We start from the raw sequence: 20,998 nt of genomic DNA on the forward strand, positions 1-20,998 counted from the left end.
AGTATAGAAATAGACCTACATTGGTCCTAAAGCTTTTTAGGCTATGCTTGAATAAAATGTGTAATGTTTGAGGAATTTCAGCATCGTGGCATAGCTTTATATGTTTGTCAGATGGTCCTACTTGCTTATTCAGTCTTTATACTAGAGATTTACTTTGTGGTCATGTCATGAGTTCAGTGGTGCTGACAATTACTATGTTTTAATCCAGTGTTGTTATGTTAATATGGATAGAAGTTCACTATGCTAATGGTGAAGAAATTACTTTTAGCTAGGACGCTGTTTATTTTTACCTTGTTTTGTAGAGAAGGATCTAATGGGGGAAACCCCCCCCCAAACTCAAGAAAGGTATTTGCATTGTTTTTATAGGCTGTACCACATCTTTTATTGAACCAATTCCTGAAAATATTCTGGAATATCAATACAATTACTCTAGACATCCATTTCCAAAGGCCAAATAGCAATATATACTGCAGACCTGCATACATTTATTCTTTTATTTCTTATGGCCTCTATTTCCGTCTCTGTTCTTTGTTTTCTTTTGCCTTGCATTAACTAAGACACATATAATTTCAACTAAATTTTTTTGTCTAGTGAAAACTTGGTACTGATTTAATGAATCATTCCTTGAAGTGAAGTTCCTTTGCTGTCTTGAAAGATGCCTCATTGCTTAGAATGTGCTCCAGTTAATTAAGTGCTTGTTGGGAGCTCTCAGTTCTATACATGGAATATGCTCCAGCAAATGTCCAACCTTGCTGATACTTTTTGTTAGCTAGTGAATATATGACGCATGCTTAAATATGTACCTGATAGTTTCAGAATTATTTTTTTTCTAGAATGAAAATACAACCAATTTACATAAGAGCATAATTTCTTCTATAACTTCTGACTTTCCTGTTTTGTTGAGCAAACGTGAAAATTTCACATATAAACTTGGTTTTACCCATCCTTGAACATGTGTATCCCCAGTTGTAATTCTGAGAATTTTGTATTTGAGGTCTCTTGCTTGTCAGTTACTTTTCGTATATATATCTATCTATATATATCACTTCCACTTCCCAGAGCATTTCATTCTTAATACTATTCCTACAATAGAATATGGGATATATGCTGAAACAAGAAACCAGTATAACATGATGAACTCTTTGCCAGTGTATACTGATTTAGTTTTTCTTTATAATCCTGTGGTTACCCTCTAATAAACTGGTAAACCAAACACGCATATGTGCATAATGCTTTTTAGGCTCCTTTTTACACCTGTGTGTGTTCGGACACCTCATGTTGGTGATTCATCACAGATATACTGACAGAAGTCTAATTATTGTAGTGATTAATATAGACAACCAGTTTTCTTTATTGGTCCTCTTGTCTTTACTGCACTGCAGTTTTAATAGTTGATCTTTGAGGCTTTCATTCTTAATTTAAATCAAGTTTGTATCTGTAGGATCCACTCTTCCATTGTTGGGGGGGCGGGCAAATGTACGTGAACTTTACCTAGGCATACTTTCTGCGCTTCCTTCTGTAAATTATTCTAGGATTGTTCAACATGTTGGTCTCTGTAGTGCCCAGTATAAATGTGAGTCTAAATGTGTCTAGTTTTCTGTTTCCTTGCTTGATGGCATGGTACTTGAAAACAGCACGTGTTCGATTTCAGAGATTGTAGGAGAAGTAATTGGTATTCGTCTCAAGGAGACTGCCATCCCAGGAAAAGTGTTTGTAGTAAACGGAGTGAATGGTATTGCTAAACCTTCTAACGGAAGTACTGATGTCAGGATAGACAGTCTCTCTTCCTGCTTAAGGAAGAACTGAAATCCATTACAAACTTAAATCTGAGAGAACTGTGACAAGACTTTGTTTGCTTTATATGAAATTAGTGGGACATTGAAACTGGATAGGGCAAGAATAGTAGCAATGGATTTTGGAGAATGTGTTTGGTTTTAGGCAAATGGGGATATTGGGTAAGTCACAGCAAGATGAAATGGAGAAGGGACTATGTGTCTCATCCTCCTGCCCACTTCAAAAGTATATATGGAGACTACAGATGGCTAGGAAACTTCTTATTAAAACAAGACTTTTATTGGAAGACAGTTGCATCTAACATGATTAGATATGTTCGATCATGTTGACTTTGAAATATTTTAATTTTAAAAATTAACAATTCTTTGTATATAATGGATGCAGTTAACTGTGAAGTCTTGTAATGTTTTGGCTACTAATGGTTTTTTTACTATGTTTTTTGGATGGCATTAAAGGTAGCTGCTGTGCAACTTGAGATAAGAAATTCTAGGAAAATTTTAAGAGTCAGTTTCAAGAGATTCAATTTTTTTTGTTCCATTAACAAATCATACTGACTTTAAGATAATATCTTCTCCCACATATCTTTGGCGTTCTAATTAGTACTCATCAGTAATTTCTGATTTTTCTAATGTCTGAAATCAGATGTGCTCTTATCTCTTGTCTTACTTGCATGAGTATGACAGTTCTGGCCCGTAAAGCTTGCAATTTACTATGTAAATTGTTAATGCATATTTGTGTCTGTGGGTTTTTGAGTAATATCCCTGTTGTAAGCCTCATGGTGTTTCATTTGTTTTATCTCAGGGGAAGGCCTTTCAGCCTCCCGCCACTCTTTGCGAACAGGTCTCTCCGCCTCAAATATTTCCCTGAGAGGAGAAAACCGTTTGTCAGTTCTTCTCAATTACCTTCTTCCTTCTTCAAGAGCTGGAACGCCGGCAACCTCAAGGTGTACAACCCCTGTAACTACCCCTCAAAACACACCACCTTCCAGTCCTACCTGCAGCCACCTGCCAACCACAAGTGCCCAGCCAAGTCCACTTCAGGGCAAGGAATTGCTGGTGTCACCTGCCAGTGATGATATTCCTTCAGTAATAATCCATCCACCTGAGGAGGACTTAGAAGTCCAGGAAAGCCAGGAAAAGAAGACAGAGGAAAATATTGACAAAACACCAGGCAACTATTGAAATTTAAGCTGTCCATGTGCAATGCTGTCTGCATCTGGATCACTTGCATTGCGATGTTTTTGGCACATAACTTGGGCACAAAGGAATATGTTACCTCTGCCTGCATGTTTTATGTCTTCTCAGTTGTGACTGTGTTCTTGTTCGGCATTTTTAACTTTTTAGCTTTTAACTAAAGCCAGCAAAAAAATTCTTTAACCTTCATTTGTGTAAATAAAAAGGAATATGGTTTTAAAATATAATATATAAGCAAAATGTCAAAAATGGTGGCCTTTTCCTTTCACTCACCTACAGTCCATGTCGGGTTTTGATTTGTTGTTTTTGTCAGTGATTGAGTTAGTATTTTAAAACAGTGTTTGATATCCTGAGACAGCTACAGCTGAAGATGTAGCGAAGTATTAGAGATGAATACAAAAAGAATTAGGAAGGATGCAATTATCAGTAGTGTTCGTAGTTTAGTTGTATCATGAAGTCTTTAAGCAGTTTTATTTTTGCCTTTGTGCTTTTGAAAAACTAGGGCAATTAAAACCAGTAGTAGTTTATGACGGAATTGGCAGGTTCAGTTCACCTACAACTGTTCCCAGATAGCTATCCATTAGTGCACTGCTTCAGCATCAGACACTTGGTAACTGTTTCATTGCGTTTGATATGCAAAATAGGATAAGGTAGTTAAGAGTTTATAATTGTAGGTCAGAGCTCAGCAATTTATTAAGTTGTTGTCTTGCAAAGCTATTGTTCTTCGCATGTAAAAAGGTGTGTCAATATATAGGGAAGTTGAAAGGCTGGAAAGTTCTGATGGCTTCTTTAATCGTTTTTAGTAAATGTTTCATAACTTGTGCATTCTGCATACATACTGTTATACTTGCTTTACTTTTGCAAAATTATCACCTATTTAGAGACTTCAGGATTCTTCTAGATAGCTCATGTCTTTAAGGGGATCACATTTCTTTTTAGCCTTCAGGCTCCTCCTGCTTTTTTTTTTTTTCCTCCTTTCCCTCCTTCCCAGAAACTTATCTTGCCAAAATCTAGCATCTAGCTTATAGACTTGACTGCTTTACACCTACGTGTACTGGGGGGAGGAGAAGCTGATTTCACTCAATTCTTTCATCAGTGAGGCTTTTCTTGGTTGTCCTTCCTCACTTGTTTAATAAGTAAGAGCACACTGTTACATAGAGCAGTGAAAATACGCTGCCAGAAAAGGCTCTGGTTATCTGTCTTCTCACATTTTGCAGCTAAGTCACTGAAAGGAAAGAGCAAACTATGTTGTAGGCTGTTATCTTGAGTTGGAGTAGGGGTCCCATCCTTACTTAAATTCAGAAAAGCAAACAAAAAATTATTTCTCTGACTTCCTTGTGGGAAATTAAGAGAATTCACATGAAGATCATTCTCTTTCATGGGTGATCTTTCAAAGGTAATGAAGAACCAGAAATAAAATAGCAGCTGTAATTGGTTTTCCAGTTTTCATTTTTCTACTCATCTGACAGGAATGACAGCATGCCAGACCCAAGGTCTTTAGAACGCAAGAGAAGGCAAATAAATGAAGATCAAGTACTCGATGCTATTATTATCACTAATAAAGCTTTCCAACAGAATCTCCAAGTCATGTTCAAATTGCTTTTGTGCCTCAAGGGGATGTTTCTCATAAAGGAAAAATCTGAAAGGGATGATTTCCCACTTAATCTATAAATAAAAGTCTTTCCAGAGAAAGATGAACAGCAATAATGATGGAAGACATTTTTGTTTCCTGGGTGCGCCGCCCCCCCCTCCCCCCCCCCCGCTTTTTTTTTAATTCAAGAAATTATCTGACCAGAGAAAGACACATTTTCCTTAGAGATGTCTTTGAAGACATTCTCAGACTACAACTTCAGGACTGCACTGGACTAATCTCTGTCTTGGGAGACAGACTTGAAGGGAACCCTGAAGAGGAAGTCATCTTCTTTGTATTAACTAAAAAAAAAACCCCCAAAAACTTCTTGGTCCATTCCACTATAGATTATAGTCTGTATTGCTCTCTAGTAATTCAGAATATTGCAACCTGAATACTTTTTCCATGTCTGTATGATTGCATTGGGTTTGCCTCCTGTAAGCATTAGGAACTGTGTTAGTTTTCTAATAGGTGGCTTTCTTCTGTTTAGCATTTGTCTATCCTTGGTCTTGTGCTATTCAGACTTTATTTTTTAGTCTTTATACATAACTGGAAGGTTACTGAACTTCACGTGAATTCCTGTAAAAGGAGGGAAGAGGGACACACTTTCAGTCTACCACATAACTTTTTATCAGCCTGTCATCAGTTCATAGTAAGTCAACCAGGCAAAGGGTTCTCTTCAACAGTTTTTTTTTCTTTTGTCATCAGTTGAAGAACAGCTTTTGTTTCCCCATCTTTGAAACTGTTGAATAATTAGAATTCCATAGGTAGAGCTAGGAAGAGAGCTGTGTCACAGCCGAAGATGAACACTGTTAATTCACCAGCATTATTAAGCTTTTTTAATGTCTGTGAACAACAGCAGAGCAGCCTGTTTTAAGGGGTCTTTTGGTTCACTGATAAATGTACTTTAAAACTGAGTAAAATAGTACGTAAAATGGCTTTGCTCTTGTATTAATCACTTGCTGAACACAGTAATTCAGAAAGGTTTACATATTTGCCTTCTAGGAATAATTTTAATATTTTTTCACATTAAGACTGTATTGGAATTTATTTTTAAAAATTGATCTTTATTTCCTCAAAAATATGGTGTGACTTTGTATTTAAAAGTTTCGTATTTCATAAATTTTGCCTATATAAATAAAGTTATGTTGGAATAGTCATGCTTAGGTGTTGAACTCATCTTATTTCCCCTCAATTTTTTTTTTTTTTTTTTTACTGAAGCAGAGAAGTGAGTCAAATGTCTGTATTCTTCTTTTTCCAGTAGATAATGTCCAATTAGATTTTTGTGATCACAGTATTAAACTAAGCGTAGTTGGCTAGAAAATGCACATGATCTTTAGTGAAGGTGTATTTGTAAGTACTTTAACATGAGTGATCTTACTAGGCTTTAATCCAGACTTACTCAAGACTCAGTCCACTGTTGTCTTTCAAAGGAGGCAAGTGGTATATTTACTTAACTAACAACATCAAGAAGAGTACTATATATTTTTAATGATCTCCTCACTAGCTTGGTAAGACTAGATGAATTTCTCTGTCTCACAGTCTGGAAAAACTACTAGGTAGTCTTCCTTTCAGCAGTAGCCTCTGAATTTGTATCTACTGAACTGGAGAAGAGGAGGAAGTAAGTTCTTTTATTAGCGTGAGATTTCAGTAAAAGTGTTTTGTTATTAGAGATGGTAATTTTTTATTCTGAGTTTCCCTGCAAATATCGGAGTGATTGATACACATAACGAAATGCAGTATCACATGGAAATGCTTGCTCGGGTCTGAAAACCTGTAAGCAGTATTTTCATGTGAGTGCAGCAAGTCTGTCCAACTGCAAGACCAACAGAAAGGAAAACTCTTTACACGTGGCTTAGGATCAGACAAGCGTTCCTGTATCAGTGTCAAAACTTGTGAGCCTTAACTATGACTGGTTGGAGAAATTTTGAAGGCAAACCTTTTAGAAGAATCAGTATTACTTTAGTACTGAAATAATAAATTAGTTTATGCTAATACGTAGGATCCTTTCTCTATCCTCCTCCTTGATTGTCTCTCCACTTTTTGTTCTAGTCTCTGCTTGCTCTTGCTCACAGGGCATTTGCAAAACCTGCAATATTATGCATTATTGCTCATCCTTCATCAGTCATACACATCTTTAGTTACCTTTATTGTTACATGGCGGGGGGGAAGTTCGTGTGCATAAACTTCTATATTATGCTCTTCTTCTGCAACAACTGTTTAATATTTCTGTTCTATTTCTAGTCCTACAAATACATCTTAACATCAACTCTTATGCAGTTAAATACCTTGAACAGCTGATTTCACAGATGGTTGATTGCTGTTAGTTATTCTTGTGAGTAATGTGTACGTCTTGGAGCAGAAGGGTAGCATGTGATTATTTTTTTCTTTTTGGTCTAGCTAACTGAACGTAGTATTTATAGTGTTAGCTAATTACTTGTGCATATTAGGATTCACAAAGGAAATTACAGCTTATTAACTTCATTTGTTTTTTGCTTCAGGAAAAACTATCCACACCGCTTATGTCCCTATGAACTGTAAGAATGAAAATTAACGGTGAAGGCTTGGACCTGCATGTTTTCCATTGATATGATGGCTCTTTGAAAGAGTTTTTTGGAAATAAATTTGGGGATCAAAGGAAGTGAATTCAGTTGTCATTTAAAATGCTAAAAAATGTCAAATTGCTAAATTATAAACATGGAGGGATGCAAGTAGTTATGCAGCAGTAGTTATGATGGAACAATAACTGAAAGGTAGCCAGTGAGGACTTCAGTTTTATCTTGACTAGACTGGTGCTTGACCTAAATACAAACTTTCTGCATGTAATACAATGTTTAGACATTAGTCTTTGTCTAAATGTGGTTTTGAAAGCATGTTAAAGCATGTTTTATCACCACATCTGAAAGGTCTAGTGTAGACAAGCAAGGCCAAATGCACTTCTAGTGCATGTTAAACTGAACAAGTAAAAACTCTGTAATCCAGAAGATGGGATTTGAGCTTGGTTATGCATGCCTAGACCAGCTTTTAAATGATAGTTGGGTAGGGATGAGCATGTTGCAACGTGGAAGTCAATATGTATGAACACCTGGGTTACTTGCTTTTTGCGCCCTTTGCTGAACCTGCAATTCAACGTTGCTAGTAGCGTAGCAAGCTACATAAAAGGCTTTTGTCTTGGTGCAGATACTGGAGGGAAGCTGTACTTTGAATAAACTTGAATAAACTTCATTGTATGTGCCTCTTTAGCTAATGTGTTAGAGAGACCATTTAATATTAGTAACATCTGGTCAGATCAATAGTTGGACCTTTGGTCTGTTGATTGAAATCATGGTTTGCAAGCTGTCTATCCTTCATGTAGTATGCTATTTACTTGTACAGGGTAGTTAACTACCGGGGTATCGTTCCTCGTAGTTGTAGCCTGAGGCTTGCCGAGGCTTTTTACAGTTGAAGTAACTGCTATATAGCAGACTAGATAGCAGAGGTGTTTGCTTTCGGTGTTTGAGGACTTACAAATACAGTGAAGATGCTATCTGCTAAGTACTACAGTAGTTACTATTAAAATGTCAACAGTTGTTACTTTTTCTGCAATTAAAGTAGCTCTTGTTTTCTGGTGACTGTTTTGCAAATGGCCATCATTTGGGCAGTAAATTTTAATTTTTTTAATTATGCCATTTTTCTGACAACACAGTGACTTGTTAATGTTGCATTTATGATACTAATGTAGGGCACTCTTACTGAATAACTTGCACATTTGCTTTAAGCAAGCTGCCACATTGAGTTTTGGTAGTGTCGTGTACTCAGTTTACTTCATACACCGTTTTGAACTTATCTCCTTTGTTTTAATTTAGGGCTATTAGCATCTCCGCAGTCAGCACCTGGAAATTTAGACACTGGGAAAAGTGGAGATGTTAAAGGTACTGGGACGGGAGGAAGCAGAGAAAACAGCACGGTTGATTTTAGTAAGGTAAATAACATTAAGGTATTTAATGTTTAGCACAAAATAACTATGTAACAAAAAATGTGGTGGTTATAACTTCTCTCTTAGTTACAACTAAGACACGTGTACTTATGCCTGTGTATGAGTGTACACAAGACATATGTACTAAGATGTAACTTGTGTGTAGGAGTGTCAAAATATGGCATAGGCTAAATGTGTCAAATGTTTCGAAACTCTTCCCAGTGGGACTGAACTTTCTGTTTCGTTTGATCTTTTCAGTATTTTGGTAACTTCAAGAGTGCAGCTGCTGTACTTTCTCACGCAGAGGGAGATATTTTCAGTTCTGCTATAGACTCTTATGAAAACAATTTTGTAGATGGTGTTGTAATGTTTTTTTTCTAGGACTGACTTTTGGGGTTTTTTTGTAAAGAGGGATTTTAAAGGGTTTTCCTTTATATGTTTTATGAATTTGCTGTACAAAAGTTATTGTACATCTTAATCATTAGAAGCATATAATATCACTTTGTGAAGGAAATCTTGTGTAATACTGTATATCCCTTGTATTGCTTTCATAATTTAAATTTGCTGGACAAATTCCATTATGGCTTTTACTATAAAACTCACTCTGTAGTGTCATCTATACTGTGAAACACTGTAAGAAAATTGGTTAGCCAAGTTAAATAATTATGTTTAAGGAAAGCTAACTTACACTGTAGTTCTCATCTAATCATGGCAGGTGCCATATATTCCTGCTCCTCTGTCACAGTTTTTATGTTTTTGCTTGGCCTGTCCTTCTGTACACCTGCCTTGTCTCCTGTTGGGCAGGAGTCAGCCTCCTGGCACTGTAGTTGTGGCACACTTGGTGTGGGACTCAAGAGGCCATCTGTAAGTTCTCTAGATAGCAATGTAACTGGTGCTTGTGTGTGTGTGTGTGTGAATACAGAGTTCATGTGCTGTACCATTTTCTAATGCTCTTCTGTAATTATGTACAGAAATGAATGTTAAGATTTTCAGCCATCATATTTCTTATGGATGAAAACATAAACATATAATTTATTTTTCAAAATTATGACAGTTGAAATATGCAGCTGTGGAATAACTAACTGCATTCTAGAAACCATGTGTAATTACATGAACTCTCCTTAGTTAATTGTGCGTAGATTTTGTTAAGTTATGTCCTATCACGGAATGTTTGTCATGATAAGTAATATTAGAAAGGTGGTTATGCAGTTTGGAGTCTTCTAGAATATAGTAGGTGGTAGTAATTCTAACTTTTAGAAAATAGTTTCTTATTAGTTGGCTGGCTGGCTGACATTTTCTACATATGTTTGTCTTTTCTGTACTGTGGGATATTTAATTTGCTTTTTTATTTTTCTTTGTAGTATAAATGTCTAGTATATGCCGATAAACTTATAATTATGTTATAGAATTTCTTCTAATAAATGTAAGGGAATAAACACTTGTTTCATCTTTGTATGAATAGGTTGATATGAACTTCATGAGGAAAATTCCTTCAGGAGCAGAAGCATCAAATGTGTTAGTGGGAGAAGTAGATTTTTTAGAAAGACCTATTATTGCTTTTGTGAGGCTCTCCCCTGCTGTGCTTCTCTCAGGCCTCACAGAGGTTCCGGTTCCTACACGGTAAATAAATGCCTGGAAAGTCTGGCTTTACTTATACAATAAGATAATATTTAAGATCTCAAATAGTTGTAAATTTTTATACTTATTCTATTAAGCTCAAGATATGTAGACTTTTGTTTAACATGATGCCAGTCATTTGCTGCAAAATTTGAAGAAATGAGATCCGCCATAAAATTCTCTGAATGCTTTAAATACATATAATGATGTTGTCTTAAGCAAGTGCAGAAGTTGAAACTAGTAGCTGACCTGGAGTAAAAGCAATGGGTCTTCCAAGCTTGTGTTGCTAGTTTAAAAATGGGCACGAAGATTGTTATAGTTCCCTTCAGTGCGACACAGCATGACAGTGGGGAAGAGTCCACCAAGTCTGAAAATTTGTCTAATCTGAAGCTCTGCTCTTTGTATACAAATGCTCTGTATATGAATAACCTAGGTGATGGAAAAACTTTTTTTTTTTTTTTTATTATATGCCCAAATCTACGTGATTGACACTGGGGTAACCAATCTGCAGCTAATACATTGAATCAGTTTTCAATCTGCAATATGCCATACAGCCTGGTGCACCCACCTCCCCCAAGTCACGGGTCTTGTTGATATACTGTGGGTAGACTTACCACAGATGATCAAAATGTCAAAATGCAGGTCCCATGATGAAGATAGCAGGTCATTTCATCAGTCATCATGGAGGACACTTCATTTTCTGTGCACATTGATGTATTGGGCTGTTCTGTGGTGTTTAGCATAAATTTGTACATTTATGTGTTTTGGTGGTGGTTTTTTTTAATGTTTCAAATAGATCAAAGTGCTTGTTTATCTTTGTAATTTTCAGCTTATACACTCTAATGAGAGGCAAAAATAATCTTGGCAGTGTTCTTATAAATAGATGTGAGAATTTTCAGAGGGTAGTTGACAGTAGTGCTCTTAATGTTTCTTGGGAAATTCCAAAATTTCTGCATACCAATTATTGTATTAATGTAGCTAAAATTACCCTGTCCTAAATTTTTCAGAATGGTGTAGACTTGCAGATTTGGAATAGCATACTTGATTGTGAAGATGCAATCTCAGTTTCAGTTAGAGTAGTCAACTTGCAAAGGAAAAATAACACTAACCTTTTTGTACTGTGCGGTGAAAGAAGGCGCTGCTTTTTTCAAATGTGTTGTACTTGGGAACTTCATTTTCATGGAGTATAGGAAGAAGGTCATGAAAACAATTACTGAGGTTCATTCTTTGGTTTGTATCCTTTTGAGTTTATAAGATACTAGTCCTATTCAAGGTTTGGTTTGGGTTTTTTTTTGTTGTTGTTTGTTTGGTTGGTTTTTAAAAGTGTGATAACTATTACTATGATTGGAAATGGAGACTGTCCGTTAATGTATGCTGTGACCCCACCCCCAAATTGGATTCCCTTCCCAAAATGTCACTTTTACCTTCTTAAGCATTCAAGATGCGGGTTCCCTTCCTTTCCACTGACACAATACCAGGATATGCCTATATGAGTATGCCCAGTGTGTTGCTTCAAGTATATCTGTGTATCTGCTGTGTGATGTACACAGTCACAGCAAGCGAGGGGGGGGTTAACTCCTGTGAAGAGGTGGTTGTCAGGGAGGCTAGACAGAACAGGTCATAAAGCTCCTGGGCCCTCACTAAGGGGTCTTTGCCAGTGGGAATGTCAGAAAGGCTTATAATCCAGAGGAAACATTCATTGAGCTCTAGCCCATGGATTTCTACTACATTTAAGGCATTATAAGAAATTGAAAAATTAGGCTTCAGAGTAATTTTAGTTCAGGACTTGAGTTCCTTCTAGTAATGTCTTTTAGGCGAGTCTTTTCTTAGTCTTGCAGCAGTCTTTAAGATCTGAAATGGTGAAGAGGATATTTTTACTTCACTGCTAAATTTTCTTTAAACATTAGTTTGAAAGAACCCTCTGAGTATATTGACATGAGTCAGCCGTATTCATCTTGATTGCTTTCTCTGCAGGTTTTTATTTTTATTGCTGGGACCAGCAGGAAAAGCTCCACAGTACCATGAAATTGGAAGATCAATAGCAACACTTATGACAGATGATGTGAGTGATGTATTTTAAACACTTCTAGTTAAAGAAGTCTAGAACAATGTGTTTAGCATTTGTTTTCCATAAACGTATTCTGGAGTGACAGGTTAAAGAAAAAAAATCACAAACTGGTTAAATGAAGAACTGTAAACTTACTTATTTCTTGTGTTAGTTAACTAAATAAAGGTAAATTAACTTTCCCCCTTGTCTTTCTTGAACAAATCCTTAATGTATTTCTGAAAAAATATTTTAGCTTTGGTGTATAGATTTCATTTTTGTATTAAATTAGGAAATAGAACTATTAAATAGAACTGTGTCTGATATGAATCACTGTATGTTGAAAAGGACATAGCAAACTGTGTAAGTGTTCAGGACAGAAAGAATAAGAATGCGTGCAATTGAGTCATCACAGGTATTTTTTTTTCCAAAGCAAGATCAAATAATTAAAATTAGAATTTTACCAGGTATTTGAAGTCTCATGCTTAGAGCCCTGGTGGACGGTTTTAAAGAGCACAGGGGAATCTGGACTTTTGGAGTTGTCATCTTACTGAACAAAATGAGGATGTTTTAATTCTGACTTCGCAGTGAGCGCCACCTACTGAATTGCTGATAATTATTAGGGTTACCTAGCAGAAATTCTAATAATACTTTACTCTAGAACAATTTCAAGTGTGGAAATGTAAACCGACCAATTTCTGCTTTACAACTGGGCAACTCGTCTGTGAATACAGTATTTGTTCAGTGTGAGAACTGAATATTAAAAGCTTTAGCTGCAGCTTCTGCTTTTTTAGGTAGGCTGATTTTTAGGAAGACTGTGATCATTGAAATAGAAAAATATAACATTTTCATTGGTCTAAAATAGACCATAAAGATCTAATTTACAATTAGAAGACTTAATGGTCAGGTAGTTGGAGACAAACAGTTCAGATTTCAAATGTACAGAAGCAATTTAGGATCATCTTCTGCAAACAGTGTTTTTTTAATAGCAACACTAGCGGTTTTTTCTCTCTGTATAAAATGCATCTTGGGATTCAGGGAATGTTTGCTTTAAATACTATGCATCTGTCAATTCAGAGTTTGTGTTGTAGTAGTCTGTAAAACAGTGTAGGGTATTTCTTTTTGAGTAGTAGGAGGACTGCTTTCATGTGCTTTTTAAGACGTCATTTAAAATTAATTAAGCTAAAGGTATACAAATGAAATTCTTAATAAAAACTTGTATTTTGGTTTGAAGGTTATTTTTAAAGTATTTTTGTCCTGATTTAGCACAGCATAGTGGCACAGTGGCTATAGGGCAGAATTATTCAGGCAATAGTATATGAACTTTATTTACTGAATATTGAAGATTAACTTTTAATTAAACTTTAGAAATGAACTCAATATTCATTTTGAGTTTGAAGATACAACTTCCTTATTTTATGTTCTACAAGGATGTTCTTAACACAGGTAGTTCTTAACACAAAAATATACAAATAAAGTAAAAGGCTAACTTTTGAGGACCTTTGAAAAATTTCCCATGCCTTTTTAAAAATAACGAAGTGTTCCTTGTAATCAGTTCCTCTTTTAAAAAAAAAAAAAAAAAGAAAAAAAAGAATGTTGGGTACTTTCTTCTTGTAGGTTTTCCACGATGTTGCCTATAAAGCAAAAGACCGAAATGATTTGTTGTCAGGAATTGATGAATTTTTAGATCAAGTGACAGTCCTGCCTCCAGGAGAATGGGATCCATCTATAAGAATTGAGCCACCAAAAAGTGTTCCTTCCCAGGTAAAAAAAATAAAAAATAAAAATCCAGTAGAGAGCTCCCATGATTTTTACTTTAAAAATGCCATTTCCAAATGCAAGTAAATTGTGTACTGAGTGTAAACTTCAGTAAAGCATCAGGAAAGCCCCCACATCCATTTGAAGAAAAAGTGAATTGTCCATTTAAGGTTTTTTAAAAAAAAAAAAAAAAAGTGTTAGTTTCCTGCTGTGCTTTTAAGTGAATTGTCTTTATTTCCTTTTGTAATACTGAAATGAGTTCATGTGAGATCTAGGAGAATTGCTCCGAAATTGTATGTGAGTTTGCATTATAAAATTTATTATTAATCTAGCAATGATCGGCAAGAAAATTGTAATTCTTATAAAAACATTTATTTGCATAAAGCATTGATTGAAATGTTTTAATTAATGTATATTGGCTAGCATATCATGATCACAGAATGTTTATGAAATACATAAAAATGTATCATATTGCACAGTTGTGATACAAGGTTAGAATGAGAGCTGGGGGAAGCTGGACCTTAGAGGGACTCTCATTTCTTCCCTTTCTCCCTCTTTACAACTGAGGGGAATTCCTGCTGCTAGGAATTTTTAGTGTAAAGGCAGGATCAAAACTGGGGGGAGAGACCAGTGCTCTTGATTCAGAAGGTTGACATTGGTGTCAAATCCAGTGGTGGTTTGGGTGAGCGGGTGGAACAGAAGGGGTGACAGCAGTGCAGTTAATTGATGAACAGCCTGAGGCTACCACTTAACTTGTTTCCAAAATAAGCAGGGCCCAGGGTTTTTAGAAGGCAAGTTCAGCTGAGAAATGTATGAGGAGCTGGTGAGCAGCTTGCTGAATAGGGGGATGAGTTCTCATACTGGAATGGCATCTCATTTGTACTTCAACTAAATACTGTGTGTGTCATAAAGTGAGGTCAGTTTCTGTTAGAAGCTAGATGCTTCTGCTCTGGAAATGACTGAGAAAAGAAATCTAAAGACTTCTATGCCTCATGGTTAGGCCTCTACTGTGTCTTGAAAAGGTAGGCTTTATTTCATCATGTTTCAGGGACATATTTCTTGTAGAAAGAGGGAAGATAATACTGTTGAGCAAGGTACTAATAAGATCTTTTTGGAAGTGTTGTACAGTTCTAGTTGTCTGTACTCAAAAGATAAATTTGGCAAATGGAGGACTGCTGATAAGATGGGAATATGAAAAAGGTTTGGAGGGCATAGAGTCTCTGCACGCTGTCTTTGAATTATACTTCTTAGTGTAAAGGCAGTCTCAAAATATGATTTTTTTTTTTTTAAAAATTGGGGTTTTTTTTCCTGTAGGAGAAGAGGAAGGTACCTAAATTTCCAAATGGATCTACTCCTACAGGAGAGACTCTCAAAGAAGAAGGCCATCATGCTGGACCTGAACTTGAGAGAACTGGAAGGTGTGTTCACTTCCCTAAATACTAGCTACCATAAAGAAATAGAAGTGATAAATCCTCACAGTCTTTAATGATGACATTTGAACATTAAAAAATCATGGTATAAGTGTCAGAGCGCATCCTTTTTCCTTTTCAAGTGTTGGATTCTTGCCTACAAATGCCATTCTGCTTAAAGCATTTTCAAGCCCATGGCAATGTTTCTCAACACATTTGCGAAGGATTTCATATAAGATGCTGCCTAATTTTAACTAACTGACTTTTAAGAGTTGGGTTTTAATTTTTAATTGTCAAGAGCATGCAATTATAATAGTTATAGCAGGAATATACAATTTTCAGTATTGGGCTAGGTACTAAAAATTTCTATTAATGCAAATCTGTTTTATTAAACATGTACAAAATGGAACAACAAGGAATATAAAGTGGCAAAAAATACTTTGGTATTGTTTAGGTTTTGGTTTTCGTTAGGTTTCTTTCAGATCAAAAATAAAATTGAAGGAATTTCTTTCAGTTGAGTTGCATTGTTCTCTGTTAATTCTGAAATACTTGACGAAAAGGTCCCCAACATTGGAAATATCTGGTTAAGATTAAACCTTAGTATCTCATATGAGAGAGTAGAGATTAAATCAACTGAGAAATTCTGGAAAAGATGTACAATGTTGTTATTCCCAAAATATAAACTTCCAAAGGAAATGCATCTTTCTCATACCTTTGCAAGAAGGTCTTTACAACATTTGTGTTGATTTTTACCATTTTGGCTTTGTTATACTTACTTTTGCCTTTTTGCAGGCAGTATCTGGAGCTGACAAGTTCATTTCTGCCCACAGAATTATCTCTAGATGAGACTATTGTTTTTCTTAGGAGTGGAATATTTTTGGTTTTTTTTATAACTCAAAATAAAATCAGACTTTTGTAGGTGCAAATTATACCCAGTATTTTGGAGTCTTGAGATTTTTTTGGAAACTGCCAAAAGCTTTTTAATTTCTTGCTAATAACTTACCCACCTGAACTGACGTTTGGTTTTGTGTTTCCATTTGTAGAATATCTGGGTACTCCAGATGAAAACACTGTTAAAAATGATAGAGCTAGATTTATTTATGGACCTAACCATATGTATGTAGAGAATTTGAATCAAAAAGCTGCAACTACTTAGTGGAGTATTAATATTGAAATGTGTCAATGCGGTGGTCTTCGTTGAGGTTTAGCATATTTCTTCTGTTCCTTGTTTTGAATATCGTAAGACAGATTTGACTTAAAACATTATTTAGGTAAAATAGTTCGCAAAGATATTTTTTCAGTATCTAGCCCACATGCAAAAATACCTAGCCAGCTTTTAAAAATGTGGATAACCTGCTTGATTATATTTGGAATACTACTAAATTGGAATAGATAAGATTCTCATTTACATTTTAAACTGTTATGCTGTAATCTGGATTATGAAATAGCTAATTTGTGCTAGCAATAGGCACTGGCAGTCATGTGTAGCCCATAGTGTTGAACTAGCTAGAATCCTTTAGTGTACAGTTTGACGAGTTTCATCTCACCTATTTAGGCTTTTTGGTGGTTTGATACTTGACATCCAAAGGAAAGCACCTTTTTTCTTGAGTGACTTCAAGGATGCATTAAGCCTGCAGTGCCTGGCCTCGATTCTTTTCCTATACTGTGCCTGTATGTCTCCTGTAATCACTTTTGGAGGGCTCCTGGGAGAAGCTACACAAGGCAGAATAGTGAGTACAAAGAATGGTAGTGGCCAGGCTTTTAGACCTTCAGAGGCAAGTCACTGTGTGCATTTGTCTCATTTATTTATACTTGTATTTGAAGAATTTACCCACAGCACTTGATTAGCCTGCCCCAAAGCAGATCTTCCCCAAAAGGTAATTGCTGTGGAAAATGTGGGGAACCCATGTGAACAGGAGAAGATGCACAGTGGAGGTAAAAAATGTTTATCCTGCCTTATTGGATGAATGGCTTCATGAATTGAGAAAAGGCTTGCATTGCCTTCTTTTTGGCTACTTAAAAATAATGAATAGCAGTAAAGGTGCACCATCCCACTAGGCCTACTTTAGGCAAAGTCAGAGGCTCAAGGTGGATAGCCAAGAACATGTACTGGCCTTGAGTAGTAGGCCTACGAGGATGATAATGCCTGCAGTGTATGGGTAGCAGTCAATTGTGTGTTTAAGTAACGGACAGGATATGTATATGCTTTCACTAATGGTATGTTGTTAACAAAAAAAGAAAGTGGCTAATGTTTATGAGCAGAAAATACACTTCATTGTAAATGACTTGAACATAAACCATAGATGTACAAAATTTTGGTAGCTTTACGTTTGGTAACACCAGCACCTTTTTAACCAAAATATTATTGCACTTTAATTTTTGGAGCGGGGAAAGAATACTTTCATCAGCAATGTTAATAACTTAGTGTTCGTGTCAGTTGGCTTGTGAGTAAACGACTTTTGGAGTGTATTTTCTGTTTTTAAATCTGTCACGAAGAAACAAGACTCTGTCCTTTTGGGGGAGGGAAGGATGTATTAAGACATGTCCTTTACAAATTTTAAGATTCTGGTAAAGCTTATGCTATAAAATTCTTCTTGATACTTAGATCAAGTTTTTAAGCTTGTACTATATTAAAATTGTTAACTATTTTGTCTCTTTCAAGTAATGCTGTTGACTCAGATTTTTGTTTATTGATGTAGCACTTCAAGCTGATAGAAAATACAGAAATAAATTATGTCTTTTCTGTGCGCTGTTTTTGCCACTCAATGTATAAATGCTTATCAAAATGTTGATGTAATTTTTGAATGTACATCATGTATAATTATGAAAGTATGCTCCTTTTAAAGCTTGATTCTTAAACACCTTCTTTCTTTTAGCTGTCTGGAATTGTTTGCGGGTTTGTTCCTGCCTTCAGATACTTGGTGTGCATCATTGAATATAAAATTTAGTTACTGCACACACATGTTCAAGCACAGTAGCTGACATTGTAAGGTACACGGTTTGTGTTTGAAACCTTCCCTCACATTCCCAGAGGTCATCACCTCCACAGTACTCCTGTCCCTGCCACCCTGATTGAGAGCCCCAAGGTTAATGCATTGACTAACCAAAAGCACTAATTCAAAGGTAATAGAACAAGAGACTGGGATTATTTTTTTTTTTTTCCTAATGTAATGAACAAAGGAGTCATGTTTTCATTTTTAATAGCCCCAGTTCAGCAAACCATTTTGCCCAATTTTAGATGCTTTCCTGAATTGGAGCTTAAGTTTGTGTAACTGCAAAATAGCAAACACTTAGAAATTCCACCAGGAATCCTTTAATTTGTAATCTGTGACTTCTGATAGTTGTAAATGCAGTAGTTAACTATTTTCAGGTAACTTTAATATCATTTTAGTATCTAAAAAGTCCTGCCCCTCTCTTTTGAGGTGCGTTGTAACTTTTTTTTTTTAGCAGAAAATGTTATAGTAAAACATTTAATTCAAGAAATGAAGTAGATACCTTACTTCAATGAAAAGAAATGCATTACCAGGTGGGACATTGGTTTGCTGCTCATCTCTTTTTGCTGTCATGTACACATAAACTGATATTGTTCAGTAATTTCCCCTGCACCTCCGCCTGTCATTTCTTTTGTAATGCTTGGTTGATTGATGCAGGTTTGATACGGCACACCGTATCATGGTTTGGTACAGGTACGTTCCTATCTATCTATCTATCTGTTTTCTTTACAGAGACAGATAATTCTTTCTGTAAACTACATGTTGAGTAACTTTTTTTTAATTTGTAGTAATTGTTGGTATGTTTTTCCTCCATAGCTAGCAGGACTAGTAACTTGTTCTCATGGTTTTGGATGGCTTTATGTTGCTCAGGAGTGAAGTTATCAAAATCTTTTCTCCATGGTATTGTTACTGCAAAACTGTGTTAAGTTACTCTTGTCTCAAACATCAATATTAATTGCAATGTTTTTACATCTTGTATTGTTTCTAAGTTAATGCGTCTTAAAACTGTATTTATGCAGATGCGATGCTAAATGCTAACCTGAAAGGCAGCATAGTTACAGCAGTTTCTTTTCCCCCAAACAGAGTGCAATAGAGTCTCTCTTTGGAGCCTCATTAACTGGGATTGCCTATTCTCTCTTTGCTGGGCAACCTCTTACTATTTTGGGGAGCACTGGACCAGTTCTAGTATTTGAAAAAATATTATTTAAATTTTGCAGGTAAGTGATGCTTATATTAGCTCGATGCACTTTCTAACTTTCTAGCCTGTTAGAATAGCTGTAATTGAAAGCAGAGGTGTGTTAAAAGTGTATCCATGAAGGTGTAAATGCAGTGGCAAGAGGCTGAGAGATGAATGTGGTTTGGCAAAGCTGTGAGACACTGGTGAGCCTTAATGAGAAAATCAGTGATAAGGAGTGGCTAGGACTTAAATAAAAGTTATGTTCTGACTGTGTGGAGATGTTGGCTTTGGCTCTGCAGGGGTAAACAGGGATTGATCTGCTCTCTAGGAGAAAGCATCTAGGTAGTTCTGGAAAGATCATACCCATGATGCTTCCAAAGCTAGGTAGTTGCACCCTCAATCCTAGAAACACTTTGCAGTGTTGCTTTGCTTTGGTAGAAGATGAGACAGAAAAATTTCTGCTTCAGAACTAACATCAAGAGTGAGAAGAGTGGTGAATACCTACAGAGCTTGGCCTCAGTATCTGTTTTCAAATAGAATATAGTATAGGTGACTTTTGGCTCAATTAATACTTTTGTTTCTTTCTTTACACAGGGATTACGGTCTTTCCTACCTCTCCCTGCGAACTAGCATTGGTCTGTGGACTGCATTTTTATGCATAGTGCTTGTAGCCACAGATGCCAGCAGTCTTGTGTGTTACATCACTCGATTTACTGAGGAAGCTTTTGCAGCGCTTATATGCATCATATTTATTTATGAGGCATTGGAAAAGCTTTTTCATTTGGGAGAAGTGTATGCCTTCAATATGCACAATGATTTGGATAAACTGACTTTATATTCGTAAGTACCGAGTTTCTACCTGTTAGTAAAACACATCGGGAAAATGTTTATAGTATAGAGACATACCACTTACTGAAATGAAATGTGTGCCTCTCCCAGGAAGGGTAGGAGGAATGCTGGGGGTGGTACGGGTATGAGAAACCTCAGAAAAATTTTATTCAGGATGCTGTGGAATTGAATTTTCTGTAAGCTATGGGTGGTTTGAAGGGATGAGGGGGTGTGACAATGCCTGCTTTAATTACAGCTTTATTAGAGGTCAGCCTGGAGATTAAAGGTCAGAACAGGAGTTCTGCCTTGGCACTTTGAGAAATCATGATAGTTTATCCCACCTGGGTGAGGATTATTTCCAGGTAGCTGAGGCATGGAGAGCTCCTGCAACTTTCACATGCTATGAATAGGGAGTTAACATCTTTAAACAGTGTTGCTTTCTACTGTAATTGTGGGGAATACTTGACTTTTTAAAATTCTTTTTTTTGAGAGAGGAGAATAATAGGAAATACAATACAGCCATTTTTTCCCCCTTTCCTGACTACGTACAACTATTAGTTCTAGTCATCACAGTAACTAGCAGTAAAACTATGTGTACAA

At 36.1% G+C, this 20,998-nt stretch overlaps 1 protein-coding gene across 9 annotated transcripts in view; it reads left to right on the forward strand.

The window, feature by feature from the left end:
* Window positions 1-20,998, forward strand: part of SLC4A7 (solute carrier family 4 member 7) — a 96,724-nt gene that overhangs the window by 55,679 nt on the left and 20,047 nt on the right. For 6 of the 9 annotated variants that reach the window (XM_069771032.1, XM_069771025.1, XM_069770993.1 and 3 more), the window contains 9 exons: window positions 8,463-8,578; window positions 9,377-9,436; window positions 10,035-10,192; window positions 12,164-12,251; window positions 13,851-13,997; window positions 15,306-15,409; window positions 16,956-17,130; window positions 19,477-19,610; window positions 20,165-20,410. In XM_069771032.1, the coding sequence (XP_069627133.1) occupies window positions 8,463-8,578; window positions 9,377-9,436; window positions 10,035-10,192; window positions 12,164-12,251; window positions 13,851-13,997; window positions 15,306-15,409; window positions 16,956-17,130; window positions 19,477-19,610; window positions 20,165-20,410 (1,228 nt within the window). Of the gene's footprint in view, window positions 1-2,595; window positions 2,965-8,462; window positions 8,579-9,376; window positions 9,437-10,034; window positions 10,193-12,163; window positions 12,252-13,850; window positions 13,998-15,305; window positions 15,410-16,955; window positions 17,131-19,476; window positions 19,611-20,164; window positions 20,411-20,998 lie in introns of all 9 variants that reach the window. The other 3 variants (XM_069771036.1, XM_069771010.1, XM_069771050.1) reach the window with 2 other exon arrangements.

The sequence above is a fragment of the Haliaeetus albicilla genome, chromosome 2, assembly GCF_947461875.1.
Source record: "Haliaeetus albicilla chromosome 2, bHalAlb1.1, whole genome shotgun sequence".
In the NCBI taxonomy this organism is placed as follows: Eukaryota; Metazoa; Chordata; class Aves; order Accipitriformes; family Accipitridae; genus Haliaeetus; species Haliaeetus albicilla.